Raw genomic sequence first — 22999 nt, 5'->3', positions numbered from 1 at the left:
TTTTTATATAACGGAGTAGGCTTGAGACTAAGATAGTGTTAATTGTACTTTGCTCGAGACTGCGAATGTCTCTGTGGTTTTCGTCTCGGATGGGCAAATATCTTCTAACAAGGATTTCCACGCGCGCGCGCGCGCACACACAAATTTGCCATTATCAATCTCTAACTCTCTATTTACTTTACTTGCATTTTATTTTTGCTTTGTGAATTTGATTTTAGTTTTAGTTTAGTAAAATTAAAATAAACAAAAATAAAACAAAATGAGAGTCTCCGTAGTTTTCGTCACACACACACATACACACACAAAATTCCTCTTTATTTACTTTACTTGCTATCAATCTCGAACTCTTTATTTACTTTACTTGCATCTTATTTTTGCTTTGTGAATTTGTTATTAGTTTTAGTTTGGTAAAATTAAAATAAACAAAATGAAAAATTAAACATATTCATCCCTAGGTATTTTTCATATTATTATTTCACAACCATTCTATGTAGCTCAACTTACAACATTCTTTCAATTGAGGACAATATAGCTATATACATGCTTTTCTTAAGTCTTCCGTGCCTCTTCGGACAATGGTTGGCTATCTTAAATTCTTTGTTCTGTATTAATTACCTTTCTCCATTATTATTATTATTATTATTATTACTTTATTTATTATTTTTTTTTTGTGCAGGGGATTACTTTGGGCCCGTTTGATAACCACAATTACTTTGCGTTTTTGCTTTGATCCGAAGCAGAAACAATACTTTCACTTTAAAGTGTGTTCAATACTATTTCGAAGCTTATTTGGTAACGTAAATTTGTTATAAGATTTTTTTTTTAAAGCAAAAACATGAGTTGGTAAAAGTGTTGCAAGTTTGAAAATTAGAATGGCTAATTAAAAATATTAATTTAGAAAAAAAAAAAATATTTTTTTAATAGTGTTTTGCTACCGTGCGGAAACAAACAAAAGCATCAAAATATGATTCTTCTTATTTTGGCCACAATTTTGAAAGCGCTTTAGTACTATTCAAATGACAGCAAACGTTAGCAAAGATAATTCGTGTTTTTGTTTTCCTCTAGTACACTAGCAAAAGCAAAGTCACAAAACAAAAGCATTAGCCAAACATGCCCAAATTTGTTTTCCTAGTTTATTTTTTCCCTACTCAAATGTTTGTCCCACACTATTTTCTCTAATTTAATGTGCCCTAAAATTGCTTGATCACAATTTCGACTTTCTTTCCCCTTCCTAGTTTTTTTTTTTTCTCCCTACTCAAATGTTTGTCGAACACTATTTTCTCTAATGTAATGTGCCCTAAAATTGCTTGATCACAATTTCGACTCTCTTTCCCCTCCCAAAAAGTTGAATAACCTCAATGTCCATTTTACATAAAACATTCATTTCAGGGAAGACGCCAATATCTTGAATAGAGGCGTACGTGGAAAACATAGAAGTAATAGTTAAACTTTTAAATTTTATAATTGAAAAAAATAAAATATAATAAAAGTAATCACCTAAAGGGCTAAAAGTACTAAAAAGTGTTTATTTTTTATTTTTAAAGTTAAGAAGAGTGATGAATAAACCGGACAAGTATCACATTTATCTCCAATAATATGACAGAGCATAATCTTCACTTTCGTTGTTACAATACGAACAAATTATGAAATATTTATTGCTTGTTTGCTCATTCCATCAAACCCAACTGTAGTGCTAGTAGTAGCGCAATCCAACTATATACCTTGAAGATGATCGATTTCCTGTGGATTCCTGATCGAAAGGTGTTTTTCCACCCCTAAAAGTTCCTCAAGCTTAGTTGCCACTTCCGTCATGTTAGGCCTTTCGTCCCCTTCCAAGCTTAAGCAACGCTGCGCGATGTTAGCAACTTTGTCTACTTGCATAGTGTTACCCTCATTCACAATTCGAACATCCAGAATCGAGGACAAGCATTTCTTCTTCATGGATGAAATGAAGTATGTGGATAAGAGAGACTCCTCTGGCTTGTCAACAGAAATTGCCTTTCTGCCAGTAAGTAGCTCTGCAAGTACCACTCCAAAACTATATACATCACTTTTATCTGACAATTTATTTGTATAAAAATATTCTGGGTCGAAGTATCCAAGTGTTCCCTGAACCATTGTTTGTACTTGTGTTTTATCCAATGGAACTATTCTCGCAACTCCAAAGTCAGATATTTTTGCAGTAAAATTATCATCTAAGAGTATGTTAGTAGACTTAACATCTCTATGAATAATTGGAATGGAAGCTTTAGTGTGTAAATCCGAAAGCGCTTTGGCAGTTTCTTTGGCAACCCTTAGACGAGTTTCCCATGAAATGTCGCCTCCTTCATGTATATGTCGGGATAGATTTCCATTGGTGATAAATTCATATACCAGGAAAGGGGATTCCGCGTGTAAACAACAACCCAACAATTTTACCACATTCTCATGATTTATTTGGGAGAGCACAATAAACTCATTAAAGAATTGCTTTTGTTGGCTTTTATCAACTGCTAAGGACTTCTTAATAGCAACTCTTTTATTTTGGGGCAGAACTCCTTCATAGACTGTACCAAACCCTCCTTGACCAACAATTCTCTCTTTATCAAAGTCATTGGTTGCCTCCTTGAGCTCTTCTATGGTAAATATTTTAGGTTTCTGAACTGAACCGTCTAGCTTTGAAAGTTGTTCTTGTAATATCAATCCACCATTTTGCTCAAAGAATTTTCCTTTCAGTCGGATCAAATTTCTTCTTCTGATTGCCCAATATAATGAAGAGCATCCCATGGTTAATACCAGAATGCCCATGCCAATACCTACATTCAAATTAACCATATTTGTACCTAAAACGGAATCGAGGGCAAAAAATACAACAGAAAAAGGGCTCAAAGTTGGAAAATCATCACTTTCATTTCAATCAATTGTAGAACAATTACTTGTACAGCTAAAACTGCTCTGCAATTTGGTAAGTAGTCATGTGTAGTACTCTGTTTTTGCCTTTTCGAATTATGATCAAATTATGCCTAATTCTTTTCGTGCTTAGTTGAAGGGAAGAGAAGAGAGAGGAAGCATCTCTTTTTACTTTTGTATTTTTCTATGGTCCAAATAAGAAGCGTTTCCCTATTTATCATTTTTACTATCTATTCCATCCAACCGAATAAAAAGTGACCGATACACCTCTCATCCCTCCCGTTCTCCCTTCCAATCCTCCGGAGCATAAATGTCTAAACGGATTTGGATTGTTCTCATTTTTGGTATTTATCTTAGTTTATGACTATACTTCATATCTTCTTCTTTTTTTTTTTCTTTTTTTTTTTTTTGTGAGTTTAGAGATAGTGTCAATTTGAACTTCTTTTTCAATATCCTTATCCTATGTTTCCTCAACTATACACCGCATAATAGAATTGAAGTAATACTTTAAAATTCTCTTCGCCTAAAGTTTGTGAATTCTCGTGAACGTTCACAATTTTTGACAAAACATCGAAACTTGTGTTGAAAAACAATTTAATTTGTAAATGTGAGAAATCCCTTTGAAGTATTGACAAATCACAATGGCTCTAAATGAATTAAACCCTATATAAGAAAACAATAATTGATTATTTTGTGGACTACAGTGAGAAACAAAAGGCACCTTCTGTTAAGAGATCCTTCAAAAGGTAATGCTTCCTCACGTTGGCGTTCGGCAATATTATGCGACAAAGAAAGGTTACTTTTTTTTGGCTATGTAATACATTGACTTCTATGGAAGAATTTGAAGAAAAATTTTGAAGCATTAAGAATAAGTTCTCAATGGTATGGAATTCTCTTCATACTCATATATGATCCCAGCTAAACTCGAAGATTGATGTAGGACAATTTTATTAGGTTTTATATTATTTTTATTTTTATTTTTTAATAAATTTTAGGGAGTTTAATTTTAGGTTTTTAGTTTATTTTTATTATTAGGTTACCATATGTTTTTTTATTTTTCGTTTAGGAATTAGTTTCCTTTTCAGTATTAATTAGGGTTTTTCTTTATTATAAATATACCTCTAATGCAAGAGAAAAAAATTAATCAATTTTATTAGTAATATTTCAAAATTCTATATGAATTTTATTTTCCTTGTGAATTTTATTTTATTTTTCTTGGATTCAAGATAACCCTTGTTCTTTGTGAACGTTTTACGCGCTTCTACTACGTCACTCACTGTTTTTTTTTTTAATCCATTGAGTAACCTAATATCCTTCCTACTTAGGGAATAATTTAAAATTTCATAAATCATATAAGGGTAAATACTTTTTACTATATTTTCACTCCTCTCTTTTAGGTTTGCACTCCTATTTAACAGAAATGACCACTTCTAACAGTGAATGATTATTATTATTATTATTATTGTTATTATTATTTTAAATAACAACTACCCTACTTGATATGGGTTGATCTTCTTTCTCTCTCTCTCTCTCTCATCCTTAATATTTTTAGGTCTCTTTTGACGTACTCAAAAAAAGACAAAATACCGCTCTGGATAAAAGAAAAAAAAAAGATCAAAAAAAAAAAGTGATAAATAAATTATAATCAGAAACAAAAGAACAAAAATGAAAAGTTACCTTTGTTGAATAAATTATTTCTTTTCACATGACAAAAATGGGAATAAATAAATAAGTACAAAAAAAGAAAAGAAAAAAGAATCCAACCAAAAAAAAGGTTATCATTTTTCTCGTTTGACGGAGAAAACAAATGTCCTCTATTGAATAAATGATCTCTTTTAAAATAACCCAAAAATAATAATAATAATAATAAGTTATTTTTGTTGAATAAATTCTCTCTTTTGTTGAATAAAAAAATGGGTGTACCAAAGGAAGTAAAAAAAAGTTTAAAGTTAGGATAAAGTACAATGACACTCTCGGAGGTTTGTTATATGAATTATGAACAACCATATACAAGTTGGCTATTTTTTGGATAATGACACCCCTTATGAGAATTGTCATCCAAACAAGGTTTCAAATGGTTTAAAAGACAAAATTTTCCCTTGATATTAAAATCAATTTTATTGTAAAATATCAGATATGTTGAAATGTCACAATTGCCCTTGAGTTAATATGAGCCACAAAATGACGCCATTTTATTGTGCTAGAATCCATTAATTTCTCCAAGGTATTGTATTATTCCGATTGCAATGAAATTTTTAACAAAGGTTCCTTTGCATGTCTGGTTACTCTCTGGAAACTTTTGTAATTTTTGACCAAACAAATTGTTTTATAAAAATTCGACAACAGTTGCTCTGTAGAATTTTCACTTTTTAAAATCAGGTTTAATTTATTTATTTGACACCCTTCTAGACATCATATTATCACCAAAATTTTCAGTTTTATACTTTCATGAGTTTATTTTCCAAAACATTTTTGTTTCCTCCATTTCGATTTCAAACAAATTTTCTATAAAAAATTTATTCACTGTTGTGCAGATTTTTCCTCTAACTCGATCAGCACTTTAACTTTTTTGAATCAAATGTTAATGAGATGTAGATTTGTCCAATTCATTAAGTTGTAAGTTAAAAAAATATGCTAAACGGTCAAAGGGTAAATTGGTCAATTCTCTATGTATCATAGGCGGCAGGTGACTATCGTGGTTGTCTTTATCAACTTTCAGGAGGTGTTATTGTCTAAAAAATAGCACACTTGTGTATGACTATTAGTATGACAAACCTCAAGGGGTGTCATTGTGCTTTACCCTAAAAGTTAATTGTATAAAGAATAGTTATGATACTATAAAATAAGATATGAAACGGCAGTGAGAAATGACGGTGTGAGTATTACCTATGAAAAAAGAAAAGAAAAGAAAAGAGGTAGGTGGTGGAGTGCAAAAAATGAGCTATACACTTGTTTGAAAAAAATTAATAAAAAATAAATAAATTCCTGTCTTTAGAATTGCAGTTCACGGGAAGAAATAAAATAAGAATACAAAGTTCAGTTGTTACTATTTTATAATATATTATTATTATTTTATTTTATTTTATTTTATTTTAACCTTCACAATGTCCATATCCAAAGGGAAAGAAGAGAAGGAATAATTTAAAATTTGCATTTATTAATAGGGCATTAAGTCCGATACTTACCTAGAACAAGCTTAATTACCAACTGCAGTTCAGGATTGCAGCCATTTCCATCTTTTCTGCCGTCTCCATGGAACCACTTGGGACAAGAACACGTGTAGTTTCCGTCTATATTTTCACAATTGTTCTCACACTCATTGAGAGTTGGATCACTACATTCATCGATATCTGCAGGACAATAAAAGAAAAGTCAATCATCACAGAAAATTACGGTAGCTAATATAATTAAAAGCAATGAACATAGATTACCTTGGCAACCATCAGGGTGGTATGGGTTTCCATCGTAACCCTCCAAGCAATTGCAACGATACCCCGGACCAAAATCAACTTCAGAACATTTGCTATGATTTTGACATGCGTATCCAGAGGATTTTCTTGCATCTTCACATGATGTCTCAACTCCGACTGCCCAATCAAGCACCACCGGAAGCTTTTCTACATTGTCCAAATCGGTAAGAAAGGTCGAGGAGAAGTTGAACTTATCCTCTTCAACAACAAAGGCATAACTACAGGGGCTGAAATTCCATACATTTGTATGGTTATTGTAGCTGTCTAATTGCACACTGTAACTTTCAACCCCTTCTGGGATGGATGTTTGGCAACAACCAATGCCGGAGCAAGACCCATTGGTGACATAGTCTTGGCTGCGACATACGGTCATGCAACCACTCAAATAATTCATGTCATCTTTTTTACCAATAATGCTCGCCCGAGTGTCACAACCAATTGCTGTGAACTTGTTTTTGGTTCTGGAGATCCTGAATTTGAACAACTCGATTGTGGGTACGGCAAATTTCGTCCTTGAGCCCCACTTGTCATCGCAATCGCGGGCTATAAACTGCAAGATTTGCACTTGACCATCAAGTAGTGAAATGTTGGTGATTTCAATATTACTAGTTTGTAAAAAAGGTTTGGACGGATTGAAAACGTCGTTACAAGTAATGAGAAATGCTTTGTCATAGTAGCAGCCTTCCCTTGTGCCAAATGGATATGGGATGCTAACGTTGCCACACCTGTCTTCGCAACCCTGCTTGGCTTGAGCATTTGTTGGTGCTGCCATTCCTGCTACCAGAGTAGCCTGCAGAAGCATTCTTAGCAAGTCCATGGGGCTTCCCTTATCTTTTCTTTTTTTTTTTCAGATAATTAGATGAGATGTTTGTCTTGAAGACTTCCAATAGTCATTTACTATCTTATAGAAAATCTTCCAATGAAGACCAGGGCACCCACGTTTTTACAATTGGAATTCCCTTTGACTAATTTTTTGTTATTATTATTATTATTATTATTTTTAAGACAAGAAAGTTCCTAAACTCGTTAACCAATCATCTATTCTCTTTATTTCAAAATAAATATCATTTTTATTTCTTTTTTATCTGTTACAAAATAATAATACATTTTCTTTTTCAAACAATATATTTTACATCTTTATATATATGTATTTTGAATTTAAAATTTCAAACTTTAATATTTAAAACTTAAAAAGTCAAGTTAATTTGTAATTTTTTAAGAAAACAGTGCAGGTCACACATATTTCTTTAAAAATTATTATTCTATAAAAGCGACACTCATATTGAAACAGATGAAGTAATATTTTATACTATGTAATGCCATAAATACCCTTCCTTGTGATAAAGTTACTTTACTACCTATAGTTTATTCATCAGAGGCTTCAGAGCTATAAATAATACGATTGAAAACGTTGATGCCCGTGTGGAGCCAAACACAGCTAATGTGGGCCAAACGACGCACCTCAAACGTGCATTTGTGCTGCCCCGCAATCAATCATGTGTGAATATGCCTTGGTTTGAAACTCTTTTTTATTAAGCAAATGCCGTAAAGGAGGGGAGATGATGACCATGACGTGTTTTCCATTTCATGGGCCCATCAAAAGTAGGGCCACCTTCTTTTACTTGGCAACTTCTTCCCACGGTGGGGACACCGGTTTCACCATTTGGGTTGGATAGATTTGAAATCTTAAGTTCAGAACTCATTTCGATGTTTATTTATGCTTATGAATTGAAAATTAAGATAAATTAGTCCATTTTAATTTTAATGGCACAACACTAACTGCTGGATTATTAGGGAATAGTGTATTTACGTTTTGGATTTATATTTATCTATATTTATATTATTATTAAATGTGTAAAGGGTTTCACTATTTTGCGATATTTATTTATTAATATAAAAAAATATTTATTAATTAATATAAAACTTTAAAATTAACTAATAAAATTCAAATTACCTATTTATCTATTTGATTCTAAAAAAAAAATTACCTAATAAATTAAATCACGACTTTCAAATTACTTAATAAAATTCAAATTACAAATTCCCTAATAAATTTATACTATTATTAAAAGAGTTTCTATAAATTCAAATTACAAATGTCATCATCTTATTAATCTAAGAAGCCTATAAATAGAGGCATTGAGAAAAAAAAAATTATTAATTAATTTTAAAATAAAATTCTATCACATATAACTATTTATCTATTTATTATGAGTTTTTTTAATATAAAAAAATCTAATTACGCAAGGATATATATAAAGAAAATAAAATAATTTTTATAAAATAATTAAAAAATATATGAATAGAAAAATTCCTTAAGTTATAAAATATTTATCACGTGCATCGCACGTGCCTTTTTCTAGTTATTCTATAAGTGTAAGCCCCTCTCCTAATTTCTTAACACTTTTTATTTTAAAAAAATATATATAAAAAGACTAATTAAAACACACACACACATATATATGGTATACCTCATTAAAGTACAAACGGGCATTATTAATCAGTGGACTTGATTAATATTTAAACGTTTTCTTTTATGAGAAACACTTTAAAAGACAAAATTGTTTTTCTTTAAAAAAAATTGCTATATTATAAGAAATAATTGAAATTTTCTCTATTTCTTTACATTTTTTATTTTTTATTTTTAATAAAAAAATCTAATAAATTATCATTAAATCATAGTTGTTAACTCTTATTTAGTTTGGAATTCTAAAAGGAAAAAGACTAATTAAAGCACATATTTACACTATATCACATTAATGCACAAACATGAGTTATTAATAAGTGGACTTAATTGGTATTTATTCTAAAACGTTTTCTTTTGTGGGAAACACTTCAAAGGATACAAATGATTTTCTTAAAAAAAAAAAGAAAAAAAGATTGCTATATATTATAAGAAAGAATTGAAGTTTTCTCTATTTCTTAACATTTTTTATTTTTTTAATAAAAAATCTAGTAAAATATCATTAAATCATATATATATATATATATATAATTGTTAACTCTTATTTAGTTTGGAATTCTAAAAGGTACCAAACTAATCGCACTAAAAAGGCACAAATTATAATATATATAAAAAATGAACAATTTTATTTAGTAGAACTCTTCCACTCTCTTTCTATTTCACTTAGAATTTAAAAATACTCTTAAATTATATTCTGCATAGAACTTTCGCCCACTATTTTAAAAAGTGTGTTATTAATCCCCTCATTTTTTAACAAAAACATCTTTTAAATTACTTTTTGAATAGATCTGACACAAATAATGTTGTAATGCCCATTTTATCGTATGCCAATTTTTTTTTTTTTTTACAAGGCAAAAAGGGTTAGAAGTTATATTAGGAGGTGCAAAGAGTTGAAGCTTGACACTCCCAAAATCCACCGGAGGCACTAACCACTGGGCTGTCGAAGCATCTGCAAGTATGTATGCTAATAATATCATAGTAGAGGGGTGTCATGTGCACATTAACTATATTTAACTTAATTTTAAGGGTTTTCTCACATTTCAAAAAAAAAATTATCTCAATATATTTCCCCTAGCAGTGTATTATTTCTTTATACTATCTCTCTTTGAATTTATTGTTTTAAATTTCCTATTACTTAATGTCACTCATAAGTTAAAAAGTTCTAATATTTTACTGGTCAAATGGAAGTTTAAAAGAAAATTTGCTTTTACAGTTTGTCAAATTAATATACAGTACATCATATGGAATGAAAACATCAATTCTTTCAATAATTAAAAAAAAAAAAAAAAAAATGTAAAAAAATAATCATCACATTCTTGTGAATGCATTATATATTGATTTGATTATTCATTCACTTTCAATATAATAGAACAATATTTTAAAAGTTATCTTCTTAAAAAATTAAATTCTCAAAATTAGACATTTCTTTTAAGACGGAAGAGTATATACTTGTACGAGGTCTTGAAAGGTTCAAAAAAAAAAAAAAAAAAAAAAAATCACCAAAATTAATTTTTCTAGGTGAGTTTTGGAGTTTTACAAGTACATTTAAAGAGAGGACAGAAGAAAATGATAATTGACATTCAGGGGGGAAAAAAAATGATAATTGAAGAACATGAAGGGATTAGGTCAAAATATGGCATCTAAATGTCAAATTACATATTTCTCCCTTGAGATTTATTAGCTTAATAATAATCTCCCCCTCACCCTCAAAATGTCACTTGACTTGACCACGACAATAATTAATGTTGTCCACCTATTTACCCACAGGTGAAATTATGCCTTCATTCTACAAAACTCGAGTCACACTCAATAATAGTGGATTCTACAATTTTGTAAGTGAGAAGAAGCAAAATCCACTCAAGTTTCTATATAATTAATTTGTGCAAAATAATATTATTTCTAAAGTTATGAATTATTTCTTTCTTTTTTTCCCTTTTTTTTTTTTTTTTTTTTTTTTTTCACTCCTGGTAATGGCTGAATAAATTAATTTTCATAACAAGGTATAAATTTTGAAATCTTATCTGTCATAACAAATATAAAAATTTAAGTTTCTAATTCGGTATTCTTAAACATAATCCAACATCAATCAAGCTTACAAGTTTGAAAAGCTTCCATCCTTTAAAAAAAAAACTAATTATATATTTAAAATTAAAGAGAAAGTAAATAGAAGTCTTCCATTTACCGTCTAAGGAAGTAAATGCGTAGATGTCAATTACCCCACTAAATGCTAAACCGATCTAGTGCGTGGGATCCAAATATACCATACATGTCAAATATATATACACATATATATTATAGCAGTCACCTTTGAATAATTAAAATGGTGTTTACCTTTAATGCTTCAGAAAAAAAAACTCAAAAACCCTAAAAGTCAGCTATATATTTGTTAGAGAAAAGAACTAAAAGAATTTATGTGGTCTTGTGGTAAAACACCTAAATGGTGTTTCACTTTTTGGGTCAAAAAATAGATTTGTTTTGACACTGTTGGCAACAAAAAAAAAGTCCAACCAAACATAGTGTGGCTAAAAAAAAGTTACTATAACTTACCTGCAACGAAACAACCCAACACACTCTATATACCAAAAATAGGCCCTCAATCCCTAAGTAAATTCTAGACAGTTCATTTTTGTACGGGTTTTGCACATATTTTATGGGTTTGGTGTTTAAAAGCAAAAACTCTAGTTGCATCTCAAGGTCCATTTTTGTGATTTGTCCTATATGTCCACAGTGTGATATTAATCCATGGTTGTTTTCCTTAAAAATATACAACGACCACTTATGTTCACCTTAATTCATATGTATAAAATTCCCATTAACAATGTCCCCAGTAAGAACTGATATACCATGATAATCACCATGCACAAGTAGTCACCCGACATTAGTTTCACCATTCTTCACGAAAAACTACATGAGTTTAAAATGTTTAGTTTGTTTAAATGAATAGAAGCAGTGACTTTAAACACAATTGCAACAAGAATGAGTTTAAAATGTTTAATTCCAATCATAAATCTTCTTTCTTTTCAGCAGAGATGCATTCACCTAGATGAGAATAAAAATTTCATTTTTCAGAAATATAAGCACAATCTTATTCTGTTTGAAGCGTCATCCATATAATTACCCGTACAAATAGCATTTATATTGAACCATAACAAGAATTACTTAAATGACATAATGATACCACAATAGTTGCATATTAATAAAACATTAGAGGAATCGTTTCATTTTTGGAGGAGCATAGTCATTTGGGCTGCTGAAGAAGGAACATTTTGTTTTCCGATTGAAGATTCCACGTCCATAGGTAGATGAGATCATGTCAAGAAACAGGGGAAATTGCAATAAAGCAAATAAGGTTATTGGAACACTGGCAAGCGAAGCGACTGGAGCAACAGCCCAATTTATTCTTCCTCTGAGTATAATAACAAGAGTAGCGCCAAAAGTTACCATCATAGAGGCAATAGACAAGAAAAGGGTGGCAAGACCGATTATCAATCTCTTGGGTAATGCCTCAAGAAAGTCTTTTTCCTCAAAGCGTGAAGTGAGGATGCTCAAAAACATTAACACTGCAGTGGTTGAAGAAAATAAAGATAATGCATCTGATAGAAGGAAAACCATAAAGCAGTTACGCCATAAGAACCTGGGATCCCCTGAATCCAATGACTTGGGTTTCCCTTTATTCATTGGATTATCAGAATTGCCACCCGGTAATGTTAAGGCTGCAGTGAACATAACAGTAACAATGAGAGTTGCCACAATTGTACATGATGTTGCTGTATCTCTCATCCATTTTTCTCCTTCTTTGACTAATTCAGAGTGCCACTTTGAGAACAGAGCTGGAGGAGTTTCTCCATTATTGTTAGCGAGAATTTTGTATGAAGATGGTACCATCCCCTCCACCTCCTACATATCATAGTTGATGAAAAAGAAGTACTTAAATTAACAATGAAAATTTTGATCGAGCACTTCCAATCTAGCTAAAGGCTTGTTTAATTCCACTATTTATATGAGTCAATAGAAGGGCTCAGGACAAGGCACATTGATTTGGGGGACAATTCTTAAGTTGAACGAAACTACAGTACTCGATCCAAATGGCTTTAGGAGTGGATTAATTGCTACAACCAAATAATTTATCCCTCCTTTTTCCCATACTATTGCAAGAAAGGAAACAATCCACCCCTCACGGATTGTAACAGCAGATTACATCTGACAATCGTAATTAAAAGTTGTTTGAGAAGGTTTTGCCAAACACCTCAAGAGTTGAGGTCTCTGACCATGAGGGCGTTTCTAGGAATTTAAATAAAAAAAAAATTGGGATATTTTTGGTCCTACAAACATATTGCTTATGCACTATATATCTAGAGCAAAACTTTGTCCATTTTAAATAATCTGTAAGGATTAAAAAGTATTATAAACATGTATATACGAGTCTTCAAAATACTTGTACATTTGCTTGTGTACGTGCTCATGCATCTATGTGAACATTAATTCGTCACTTTGATCTTAATCAGTAATACGCAATGACAGGGTCCTTTCATAACAACTACTATTAGACCAACTCGCACCCTATCCGGATCATAATTAAGTTGAAGAAGAAGAATCAATATTTTGGTAATATATTTAGAAAGTTAAGAATAGATTACCACCTTATACCATTGTAATGCTCTCTGCACCTTCATAGCTGCACCTGGAGCCTCACTGAATGCCTTCCTGAACTGTTCTCCTTGCTGCAACTTTTCTGAAGCTTCATCTGGACCTCCTATGGTTTTAGACATTACCATAGGGCATGCAGCTATATGTAACAAGTTGTTTCTTTCTACCAGGGTTCCAATGATTTTGTTTCTATGTTCTTTATTTAAACCACATATAAGGTTCCATATTTTCTCCTGACGGAAAGCAACTGCAATGTGAAATATGCTTCCGCTTTCTTTATTCCCCCATATCAAACCAGGATTCGACTTTAGGACTTCCTCAACAAATTCAGAATTCCCACATTTGATGGCTTTTTTTATCGCCTCAAAGTATACTTCAACATGTTTCGGAAGAAAAGTCCAGATTGGGGAACACATCATGCTGAGTAGTTCGTGGGCTTGGCTCTTTTTTACCCTCAAATTCAATATTTTTTCAACACCTACAGTAATTCTCATCCAAATAGAAATTAATAATAAAAATAATAATAAGAAAGTTTAAATAGAAAAGTATTGGGAGAATTAAGCTTATGAATAGTACTACTTTGCGTACCTATTGCTTTAAGAACACTTAACATTAACCCTTTCAAAAATCTGCGCACTGTTATACATCAGAGAAAAAAAAAAAAAAAAAAAAAAACAGCAATTGAATTGTCTCAGCAGAACAGATCTAATTAAAAATTAATTCCTAAATCATATATAATATACAATGGATTTGAACCCTGCAGGCATCCTTTTCATATTGGCACTCACCGGTAGGCATAAATCATAATAGATAATTCCATATATATATTAGAAATTTTAAGAGTAAATTACATTAATCTCTCTTAAAGTTTCGTCAATATAAATTAACATTCTCTTTTCTTTGCCGAATTACACTTACCTCATTTGTATGTAAATAACACATACCTTCCCTTGTTTAATGGTCAACAATCAAAAATGATGATGTCAATAATTTAGTAACTTTCAAATTTCAGTTCTACCCTTAAAAGACACTTAAAAGACAACAAACAAGAAGGAAAATCAGTGTAAATTTATGAAATTTCAGACAGGGTAAGTGTAATATATTTATCCAAATTTTAAATACTAACTGGATTTAAATTTGCAAGGACAATGCATTAAAAATAATAGAGAGGTGCATTCAGTTGACAATATTTTTTGTTGTTTGGCTCAAGAACTGTGCAGCCCTGCAAGGAATGGATAGAGACCTAAATATCTTGGCCATAATTTGCTACAAAGTGACTGCACTACACCGCACACAGATATTAACTCGTGTATATTATCATACCTGGTGGCATCAGCCATTTAATCTGTATGCAGGCACAGACCCAGCAGGTGACCCCCGGGGCAGATGCCCCCTGGATTTTTAATATTTTCATTTTATATCTTAATTTTTTAAAATTTTATGAAAATGCCCTCCTAAAATTATAATTCGCCCTCCCTGGATTCTTTTTTTAAGCATTTTATACATCAAATTTTGATAATTTATGAAGATGCCCCCACTAGAATTATAATTTGCCCCATTAATTTTTTTTTTTTTTTTTTTTTTCATTTTATACTTTAAAATTTTTAAAATTTATGAAAAAAACTCTATTAAAATTACAAAAATGAACCCATCATATAATTTTGTACCCACAAATTAAAAAGCCGCCCCCCTCACAAAATTTTCTGAGTCCGTCACTGTGTGTATGTATATTGCTACTGCACATAGTAATTTATGCTTAGAAAAATTGCAGAAAAGGTTTCTCAACTATATATTAAAAACCTATAGGCACTCCCCAGCAAATAATTTTTTAAATTGTTCAAACGTTGAAAATAAGGCCACCATTCCGTCAATCATAAGGTATATTGAAAAATAATAATAATACTAAATAGTAATCCATCCATCCTACCAAAACAAAATTCTCTTTTTGATAAATTAACTTCTTAAGAGTGTAGTTTTGAATGTGTTTTTTTTATTATGGTAGGAGTAACGAATGAATTTTTAAATATATCCTTATATGTTAGGTCCACATATTTTTATAACTTAAAAAAAAAAAAAAAAAAAAACAGAGTAAATTAGAAATATTAAAAAATAGTACATTTAATTGAAACAAATATTTAGGAACAGTAAAACTAAAGCAAAAATAAATAATAATGACTTATAATCATATATAAAATGACTTTTATGGGAAGTGACAGTAAGACACCCGTTAAATAAACTATACCTTTAATGAAGCGTTTGGAATTGGAAAGAGGAGATCTGGCATCTGAAAACACATCCATGGCATCCATTTTGCTTTTAAGGCTAGAATATAGAACACCCATCCCTACCGGAAAGAAAAAAAATGATAAACATCAATAATAGAAACACATTTGAGAGTTACAGTATTACTACATCAATTCAAGGCAAAAAAAAAAAAAAAAAAAACAAAAAGAGAAAAGGAAAAATGAAACTGCACAATCACTCATTTGACCTCTAAGAGACTAAAAAAATTTCATTAATCCTGCTATCACATGATACTTAAAGCAAAAATAAATGAGTACTTCAACCAAACATTTTAAAATAAATTTTTTAAAAGTTTATTTTTTTTATTAGGTCAGCGCACAACATTCGTACCATTAGAGTCAAGATTCAGTTCAGAACTACTAACTTTTGATTGATTTATCAACAATATATATATATACGCGGATTTGAGGAGGGTAGATGTCACTTTTAATCTTCACTTTCAATTGTTCTAATCAAAACTGAAAATGAAGATTAAAAGTGACATCGACCCTCCTCAAACCTATCTATATACATATATATAATTTGCTCTGAGTAGAACAATTAAAAATAAAAATTAAAAGTGACATCTACCCTCCTTAAAACCCGTGTGAACAATATACTTTTATAATTGTATTTTTATATTATTACTTACTTTGAACCCTAATTGAAATTTTCTGATCGGTCCTGCTTATGTGGTAACGCGAAAAAGAAAAAAATGATGAATGATGAGTACAGGGAAGCAATTGTAGTTGTTTCACAATTCCTACATTGTTGAAAGTAAGTAATAATATATTTTTAGTTGTTAAAGTTAAGATGTATAATTAATACAGTATTCATGTAATTAATTAGGGAGACCGAATCAAATTGAAATTCATGCAAAAAGAAATGAAAGGACAGAAAAAATAAATAAATAAATGAAGTAGAAGAGCAAAATACTTTTAGAGTTATACACCCATCTTTCAAAATCTGTGAGCTGATTTCCACTTGAAAATACAGAGACCATCTCTGCCATTATATACAAGTCATCTTTAAAAATCATCTCTTCTGGCTCCTCGTTCAACCAGATCTGCTTTGCCAAACCTATGAAGCATATATGAATAATATATATATATATATATATATATATATATATATATAAGGATAAAGTGCAAAAAAATCGGTTTATATAAAGAATGTGCAAATACCCCTCAGTGTTTCTTTGAAAAAATTCTACAGTTTTTCAAGGAGAAGCCATATTGGCACTCCAATTTTTCACTTGCGCTCCACTTACATTTTTGTCTTGGAGAAAATGAGAATAAGGTACATAAACTTATTAATTGATCATTGCTTATTTTAAAATTCCATAATTCACTTGTATACTATAAATTTAACTTCTTTTTTTTATTTTATTTTTATACTTTATTTACTTCTTTTACTTTTTAAATTTTTTTAATTTCTTTTGTACGGTCAAATTAGATAGGTTAGAGACTTATTATTTTGGATTTTTTTTTTCTTGGGTCTTGTTAAAAGAGAGAATTTTTATCTAACATATAACTTATTATTTTGGATTTTTTTTTTTTTCTTGGGTCTTCTTAAAAGAGAGAATTTTTATCTAACATACAACTTCTTATTTTGGATTTTTTTTTGAATTTTTTTTTCTTGGGTTTGTTAAAAGAGAGAATTTTTTTCAACACAAATAACGTAAAGATAATTTATTCAAGAAAGATATTTCTTCATTTAATTTTAATTTTTTTTTTTTTTTTCATTTTACGCACTATAGTCTTTTTTTTTGGTCGTGTCAAAATAGGTAGTTTATTCACCTTATTTATAGTTTTTTTTTTAGTCTGGTGTAAAGAGACAGAAAACATTAATGCTTAGTTCGGTAGGGAAGAAAAAAATTGAATGGAAAGAGAGAGAAGAAGAGATTGATGAGACAAGGAAGAGATCATGTAAAATTGAATGGAGAGAAGTTGGATAAAAAAGAAGAAAATAAACTAATAATTTACTATATTGGTTAAGAGAGAAGGAAAGAGAAATTTTTAATTATTTTTATCATTATTTTCAATAATATTTATTATATTGTAGTTTATAGAAGATAAATTTAGGATATTATTTAATTTAAAACTTTTATAATAGTTCATTTGTTTTTTTTAAATAAAAATTTATAAAGTAGAAAGAATGGGTCATCATTCCTTCTTTACTCCCTGGTATAATTTCTACGGACCAAACATAGCATAAAGATTGGAGCTAGAGAGAGTGGGGAGATCAATCATATGTGTAAGGATAGTTGTGTAATTCAAAAGAAAATAATCATTGACTTGTGAAACTAATATTGTAAATGTCATTTCTTTCTAAATATGAGTGCGAATATCTTCTCACTTTTTCGAATTGAACAAATAATGACATTTTGTCAATTAAAGACTTGAAATTCCTAAAATTTTCTAAAAGACAAAATAATAATAATAATAATATAAAATATTAATTTAAATTTTTAAAGAGTATATTAAGAGTATTTTGAAATTTTCATAAATAAATAAACAAATATTGGAGGGCAATCTATACATATTATCAAATGCTATGAATTTATATGCACATATCAAATTGTAGGGGTAATTTGTTTTTAGCATATTTTTTTATATAGCGTGAGATTTATTTTTGCATTTTATCCAATATTTAATGAGATTTTGCATGCTTTAAAATCTAGCATTTATAAGATTTCATTCAATTATATACATACCAAAATTCTTGCTCTTAATAAATTCCGTGAAAATAATCCATTTCTGATCATGACCTGAAAGTCGAACACACTATTTGATTAGAGAACCCCATTGACCTTGCCTTGTCTAGTCAATTAAGGAAAAATGATAATTGAACTCATAAATTAAGTCTCAAACACTAACCAAAAGCTTATCTACTTACCCTTGACAGTATTTCGATACATGGCAATGGCAATGTCGAAATTATGTGGTTTTAAAGTGCTCAACATCTCATAGTTTTCGAAAATTGCAGCGATGGTGAGTGGCAATTGTCCATCTGCATCTCCCAATGCCAGGAGTTGGGGTGATTGGTGAACTATTGCATTTGCTATTGATTTGTTTGCACCCCTGACAGCAATATGAAGTGGTGTGTCACCGTAATCATCTTTCATTTCCTTTGGCTTTTCAGGACCAGAAGTACTACTACCACGATCCCTCGACATCCCCCTCTTAAGAAGCTCCTTCGCCAACTCCTCCCGGCCGTGCGAAACAGCAACATGAATAGGTGTTTCCCCTGTTGGGGAAATCTGAGCATATATTGCTTCTGGATTTTCATCAAGAAATGCTTTCACTTTTGCCACGTCACCCTTCACCAACGCCCTATATAGCTTTATATATTTAATTCTATCAATATCGCTACAACTTTCAGCTGCTATTCCGGATGATTTCTGATCCGTTGCCCTGAAATGGAATTTAAGTTCTAGGTGATTAGTGGTGCATATCTTTATTTGAAAGAACTTTGAATTTCAACATTTTCATAAAATTAATTTAGTGAGCCAGAAGCCAAAATGCTTAATTACAACTCTCACTTCAATCTCAAAATTAAGCAAACATGCCTTAGAAAATAGTCTATTTGAAGGACTACAACAAAAATATCTTACATGATTAGAGAGAAGCTAGCGGATGTTCCTCTTCAATTTCGAACCCTTCTGGAATTAAGCTTGTAATTTTATACAATCTGTTTACGTCCCAGCACTTGTCTTTTATAGTACAAATATAGTAGGATTAATCGCAAAAAGCCTTATATTATTGAAAAGTTGCAAAGAAGTCCAACGGTCTAACTAACCTTATTTTGCCATTAAACACATACTCAAGTTGTACAAAAATCCTCTCAGGTGTAACAGTGAACCTATTCTAGCCGGTTCCATGGTAAAAAGTAGAAAGTAAAAAGTAAAAAGTTTTAAATATGTAGTTATGGAAATATAAATTATATACAGAATGTATATAGATTATACGCATTATATTGCAGCCAATTTGAAAATTGAAATTTCAAAAGCCCGTCCTTTATTGTATCTTCTCCCCGCAAAGCCCTAAACAAAATCCGATTTTTATTTGTTACCAAAACAAGAGAGAGGTCTCATCTTTCCTAAAATTTATTCTTCTTTCTTTCTTCTTTACTTCCATAGATAATTGTTTTCAAAGAAACTAAGCAACTGATACATGCTGTGAATTTTTGGGGTACATGAATAGCTGGAAAAGAAAGTTATAAGAAGGAAGAGAGCGAAGAGAAAAACTGCAAAGGTGTCCGATGTAAATTATTTGGGTTTACAAAGATAAAGACTTATCTATTTTCAATATTGTAAGTTAAAGTCGTTTCCAATATATTAAGTTTGTTTTTTTATTTTATTTTTTTGAGTTTGTTGATGTATTTATAAGTTTATTCCTAATCTGAACCACTATTAAATGTTATATATATTGTAGGCAAAAGAGCAAAAAATTTCCCTAAATTATACCATTGTTGCATAATGCCCCCGAAACTATTTTTTGAAACAACTCAGCCCTTTAACTATAAAAACATTGCATATTGCCCCCTTGACAATACTTTTCGGCCATCGGAGGCTAATTTCCTACCAACATAAGGACACAATTACTAATTTACCCCTTACTTATTAATTTATTATAAAAAATATAAAATATTATGGGTGTAATATTCCGATAATGCCCTCAATTTTTTAAGTTCTTCTTCATCATCTTCCTCTTGGCAGATCCTCTCTCTTGAGCCGAAAACCATTTTTTGAAGCAACTCAGCCATTTAACTATAAAAACGTTGCATATTGCCCCCTTGATAATACTTTTCGGCCACCAGAGGCTAATTTCCTACCAACAAAGAGACACAATTACTAATTTACCCCTCACTTATTAATTTATTATAAAAAAATATAAAATATTATGGGTGTAATATTCCGATAATGCCCTCAGTTTTTTTAAGTTTTTCTTCATCATCTTCCTCTTGGTAGATCCTCTCTTGAGCTGAAAACCATTTGCTACCAAAACAACGTCATCGATGGAGGCCAAATGGGTTCTCTCTCCTCTCTTTCTCTCTCTACAAGTTTCTCTGAAGGTATGCATTTCTGTTTATTTCACAGATCTTGATTCTAGTTATCATATTAATGTAATTGACTTTGGTTTCAGAAAACTCTTGGATATTATTGATATAAGCACTATATTTAAGTGGTTACTTGCCAACTTTCTTACTTTTATGGCGTTTTTCTCACTGTGATTTATGGGTTTTCCACAGTTTATGCTCTCAATACCTTCAAGGAAGCTATATACGAGGACCTCTTCTGGTTTTGTCAAATTGGAATGCCTTAGATTCAGATCCTTGTGATTAGTTTGGCATTTCATGTTTTATAGCTCGAGATCGTGTCATAAAGCTATGAGAAATTTCATCTGCCTATTAAATTCACCGTGTGTGTGTTTGCGTGTGTATATATATATATATGTGTATATATATATATATATATAGAGAGAGAGAGAGAGAGATAGGGTTTGGGAATTAGTTTAATTTGATGTTGTTTTGATGTTAGAAATTGAGAATTCACAATGTACAATTTTAGGGCTTATTTAAGTTTCCTATCTGTGGTACTTTGTTTTGCAGAAACATTTCTGGGTCCTCTTTAAAGGGTTTGCTAGTACCCGAATTGGGATTACTCTCTTCCTTGCAAGAATTGTATGCTTACATCCAACACCTCTAGATTAGAGATAGAAAGAGAGGAAAGAGAAACTTGTAGAGAGAGAAAGAGAGGAGAGAAAACCCATTTGGCCGCCATTGATTACACTTTTCAGTAGCCAATGGTTTTCGGATCAAGAGAGGATCCGCCAAGAGGATGATGTTGAAGAAAAACATAAAAATCTGAGGGCATTATCGAAATTTTACACCCATAATATTTTATAAGGGGTAAATTAGTAATTGTGTCCCTCTGTTGGTCGAAAATTAACCTCTAGTGGCCAGAAAATGTTGTCAAGGGGGGTAATATGTAACGTTTCTATAGTTGAAGGGCTGAGTTACTCCAAAAAATAATTTAAGAGGGCATTGTGCAACAATGGTATAGTTTAGGGATGTTTCTTTTTTTTTTTTTGCTCTTTTTCCTATATTTTATTGTATCTGAACCCTAATTAATGTTGGAAATAAATATTGCATTTATTGTTCTTATAATTATTTGGGTTAGTATTTTGTAAAAAAAAATTGGTTCCTTCTTATTTAATTCTGAACCTTAATTAATATTGGAAATAAATATTGCATTTATCATTGTACTGATTCTTTAGGATTGTACTTTGAAGAAAAAATTTCTGCCCTTTTTAATGATTTCCGAACCATAATTAATGTTGGAAACAAATATTGCATTTATTGTTATTATGATTATTGGGTTCATGTTTTGAAGAATAATTCTTAACCTTTTTTTATGACATGTGAACCCTAATTAATGTTGGAGAGGGATTTATATTTTTAAGTATCAATATATAGTTGATAATTAATAAATGGATAGGAAATTGTTCAAATTTAATTGCTGATACATACTAGAAAAGAGTTGGGATATACTTTGCTATACAGAATGGACCATATGTTTTTGTTTGATATTGTTTGTAATGGTAATTGAGAATTACAAGTGGTCGAAATAATTAGTAACTTAACATAGTTTTAATATTTAAGAAAATACTAGCCCTAAAAAAGATTTGAAGTTCATGCCTCAGTTGGAAAAAGTAAAATAAAAAATTAAACTGTCACATTATTGTACGAAATTACATATATTCATTGACTTTAATTTTTTCTATAGTCCTATCCTAACGTTATAGAAAATGGATTGGCTTTGCTTGAATTTGGTTTACAATTGAGGGTCTTGGATTCCTACTACATTGTGTTTGTTCAATAATCTTAATGGGCCACAAAATTGTAGTCGTAGATTTGCTTAGATGAATGCAATTTATAATTGTGGTAAAGGCAAAAGGCAAAATTGGAGAGCAACAAAAGCACTGACAAAATCCTCAATAGCCTCTCAAGTGAAAGATACATGTAAATGAAAATTTAAGAGGTTGAAACCAACCATGGAACTAAAGAGTCATAATAAGATGAACTCAATGAAAGGAACTGTTCAGGTTAAGGTACTTTTCTCCCGTTACCGTTTTCCATGTAGTTTCATAAGTAATACCATTTGTCTATTAAATTATGCATACGTAATAAATCTCATTATTATGTTGCAGAATTTCACTGAAGCCCTTGTATCTGGAGAGGC

General features: G+C 30.6%; 2 protein-coding genes across 3 annotated transcripts; both read right to left on the bottom strand.

Annotated features, from left to right (window-relative positions):
* Positions 1-1557: 1557 nt before the first annotated feature.
* On the bottom strand, positions 1558-7261 carry LOC132274455 (wall-associated receptor kinase 2-like). The gene is made up of 3 exons (XM_059775725.1): positions 6321-7261; positions 6075-6239; positions 1558-2795 (listed from the first exon to the last, which is right to left on the bottom strand). Exons 1-3 carry the CDS (start codon positions 7174-7176, stop codon positions 1714-1716), a joined length of 2103 nt encoding a protein of 700 aa, XP_059631708.1. The 5' UTR covers positions 7177-7261; the 3' UTR covers positions 1558-1713.
* Positions 7262-11863: 4602 nt separating this feature from the next.
* On the bottom strand, positions 11864-19500 carry LOC132274454 (uncharacterized). 2 transcript variants are annotated; one of them, XM_059775723.1, is made up of 8 exons: positions 19370-19498; positions 18652-19169; positions 18470-18523; positions 16690-16833; positions 15713-15814; positions 14059-14106; positions 13464-13948; positions 11864-12720 (listed from the first exon to the last, which is right to left on the bottom strand). In XM_059775723.1, coding segments are annotated over exons 1-8 (2046 nt in total). In that variant the 5' UTR covers positions 19372-19498; the 3' UTR covers positions 11864-12027. The 2 variants fall into 2 exon arrangements, with proteins under 2 accessions (XP_059631706.1, XP_059631707.1); XM_059775724.1 differs by lacking the exon at positions 16690-16833 and having other exon boundaries at positions 19370-19500.
* Between the last annotated feature and the right edge of the window lie 3499 nt (positions 19501-22999).

This window comes from Cornus florida, unplaced genomic scaffold (assembly GCF_030987335.1).
Source record: "Cornus florida cultivar Cherokee Brave unplaced genomic scaffold, ASM3098733v1 CherokeeBrave_3.0.0_Hap2_Chr09, whole genome shotgun sequence".
Classification (NCBI taxonomy): Eukaryota; Viridiplantae; Streptophyta; class Magnoliopsida; order Cornales; family Cornaceae; genus Cornus; species Cornus florida.
This window is presented reverse-complemented; position numbering and strand designations above follow the sequence as displayed.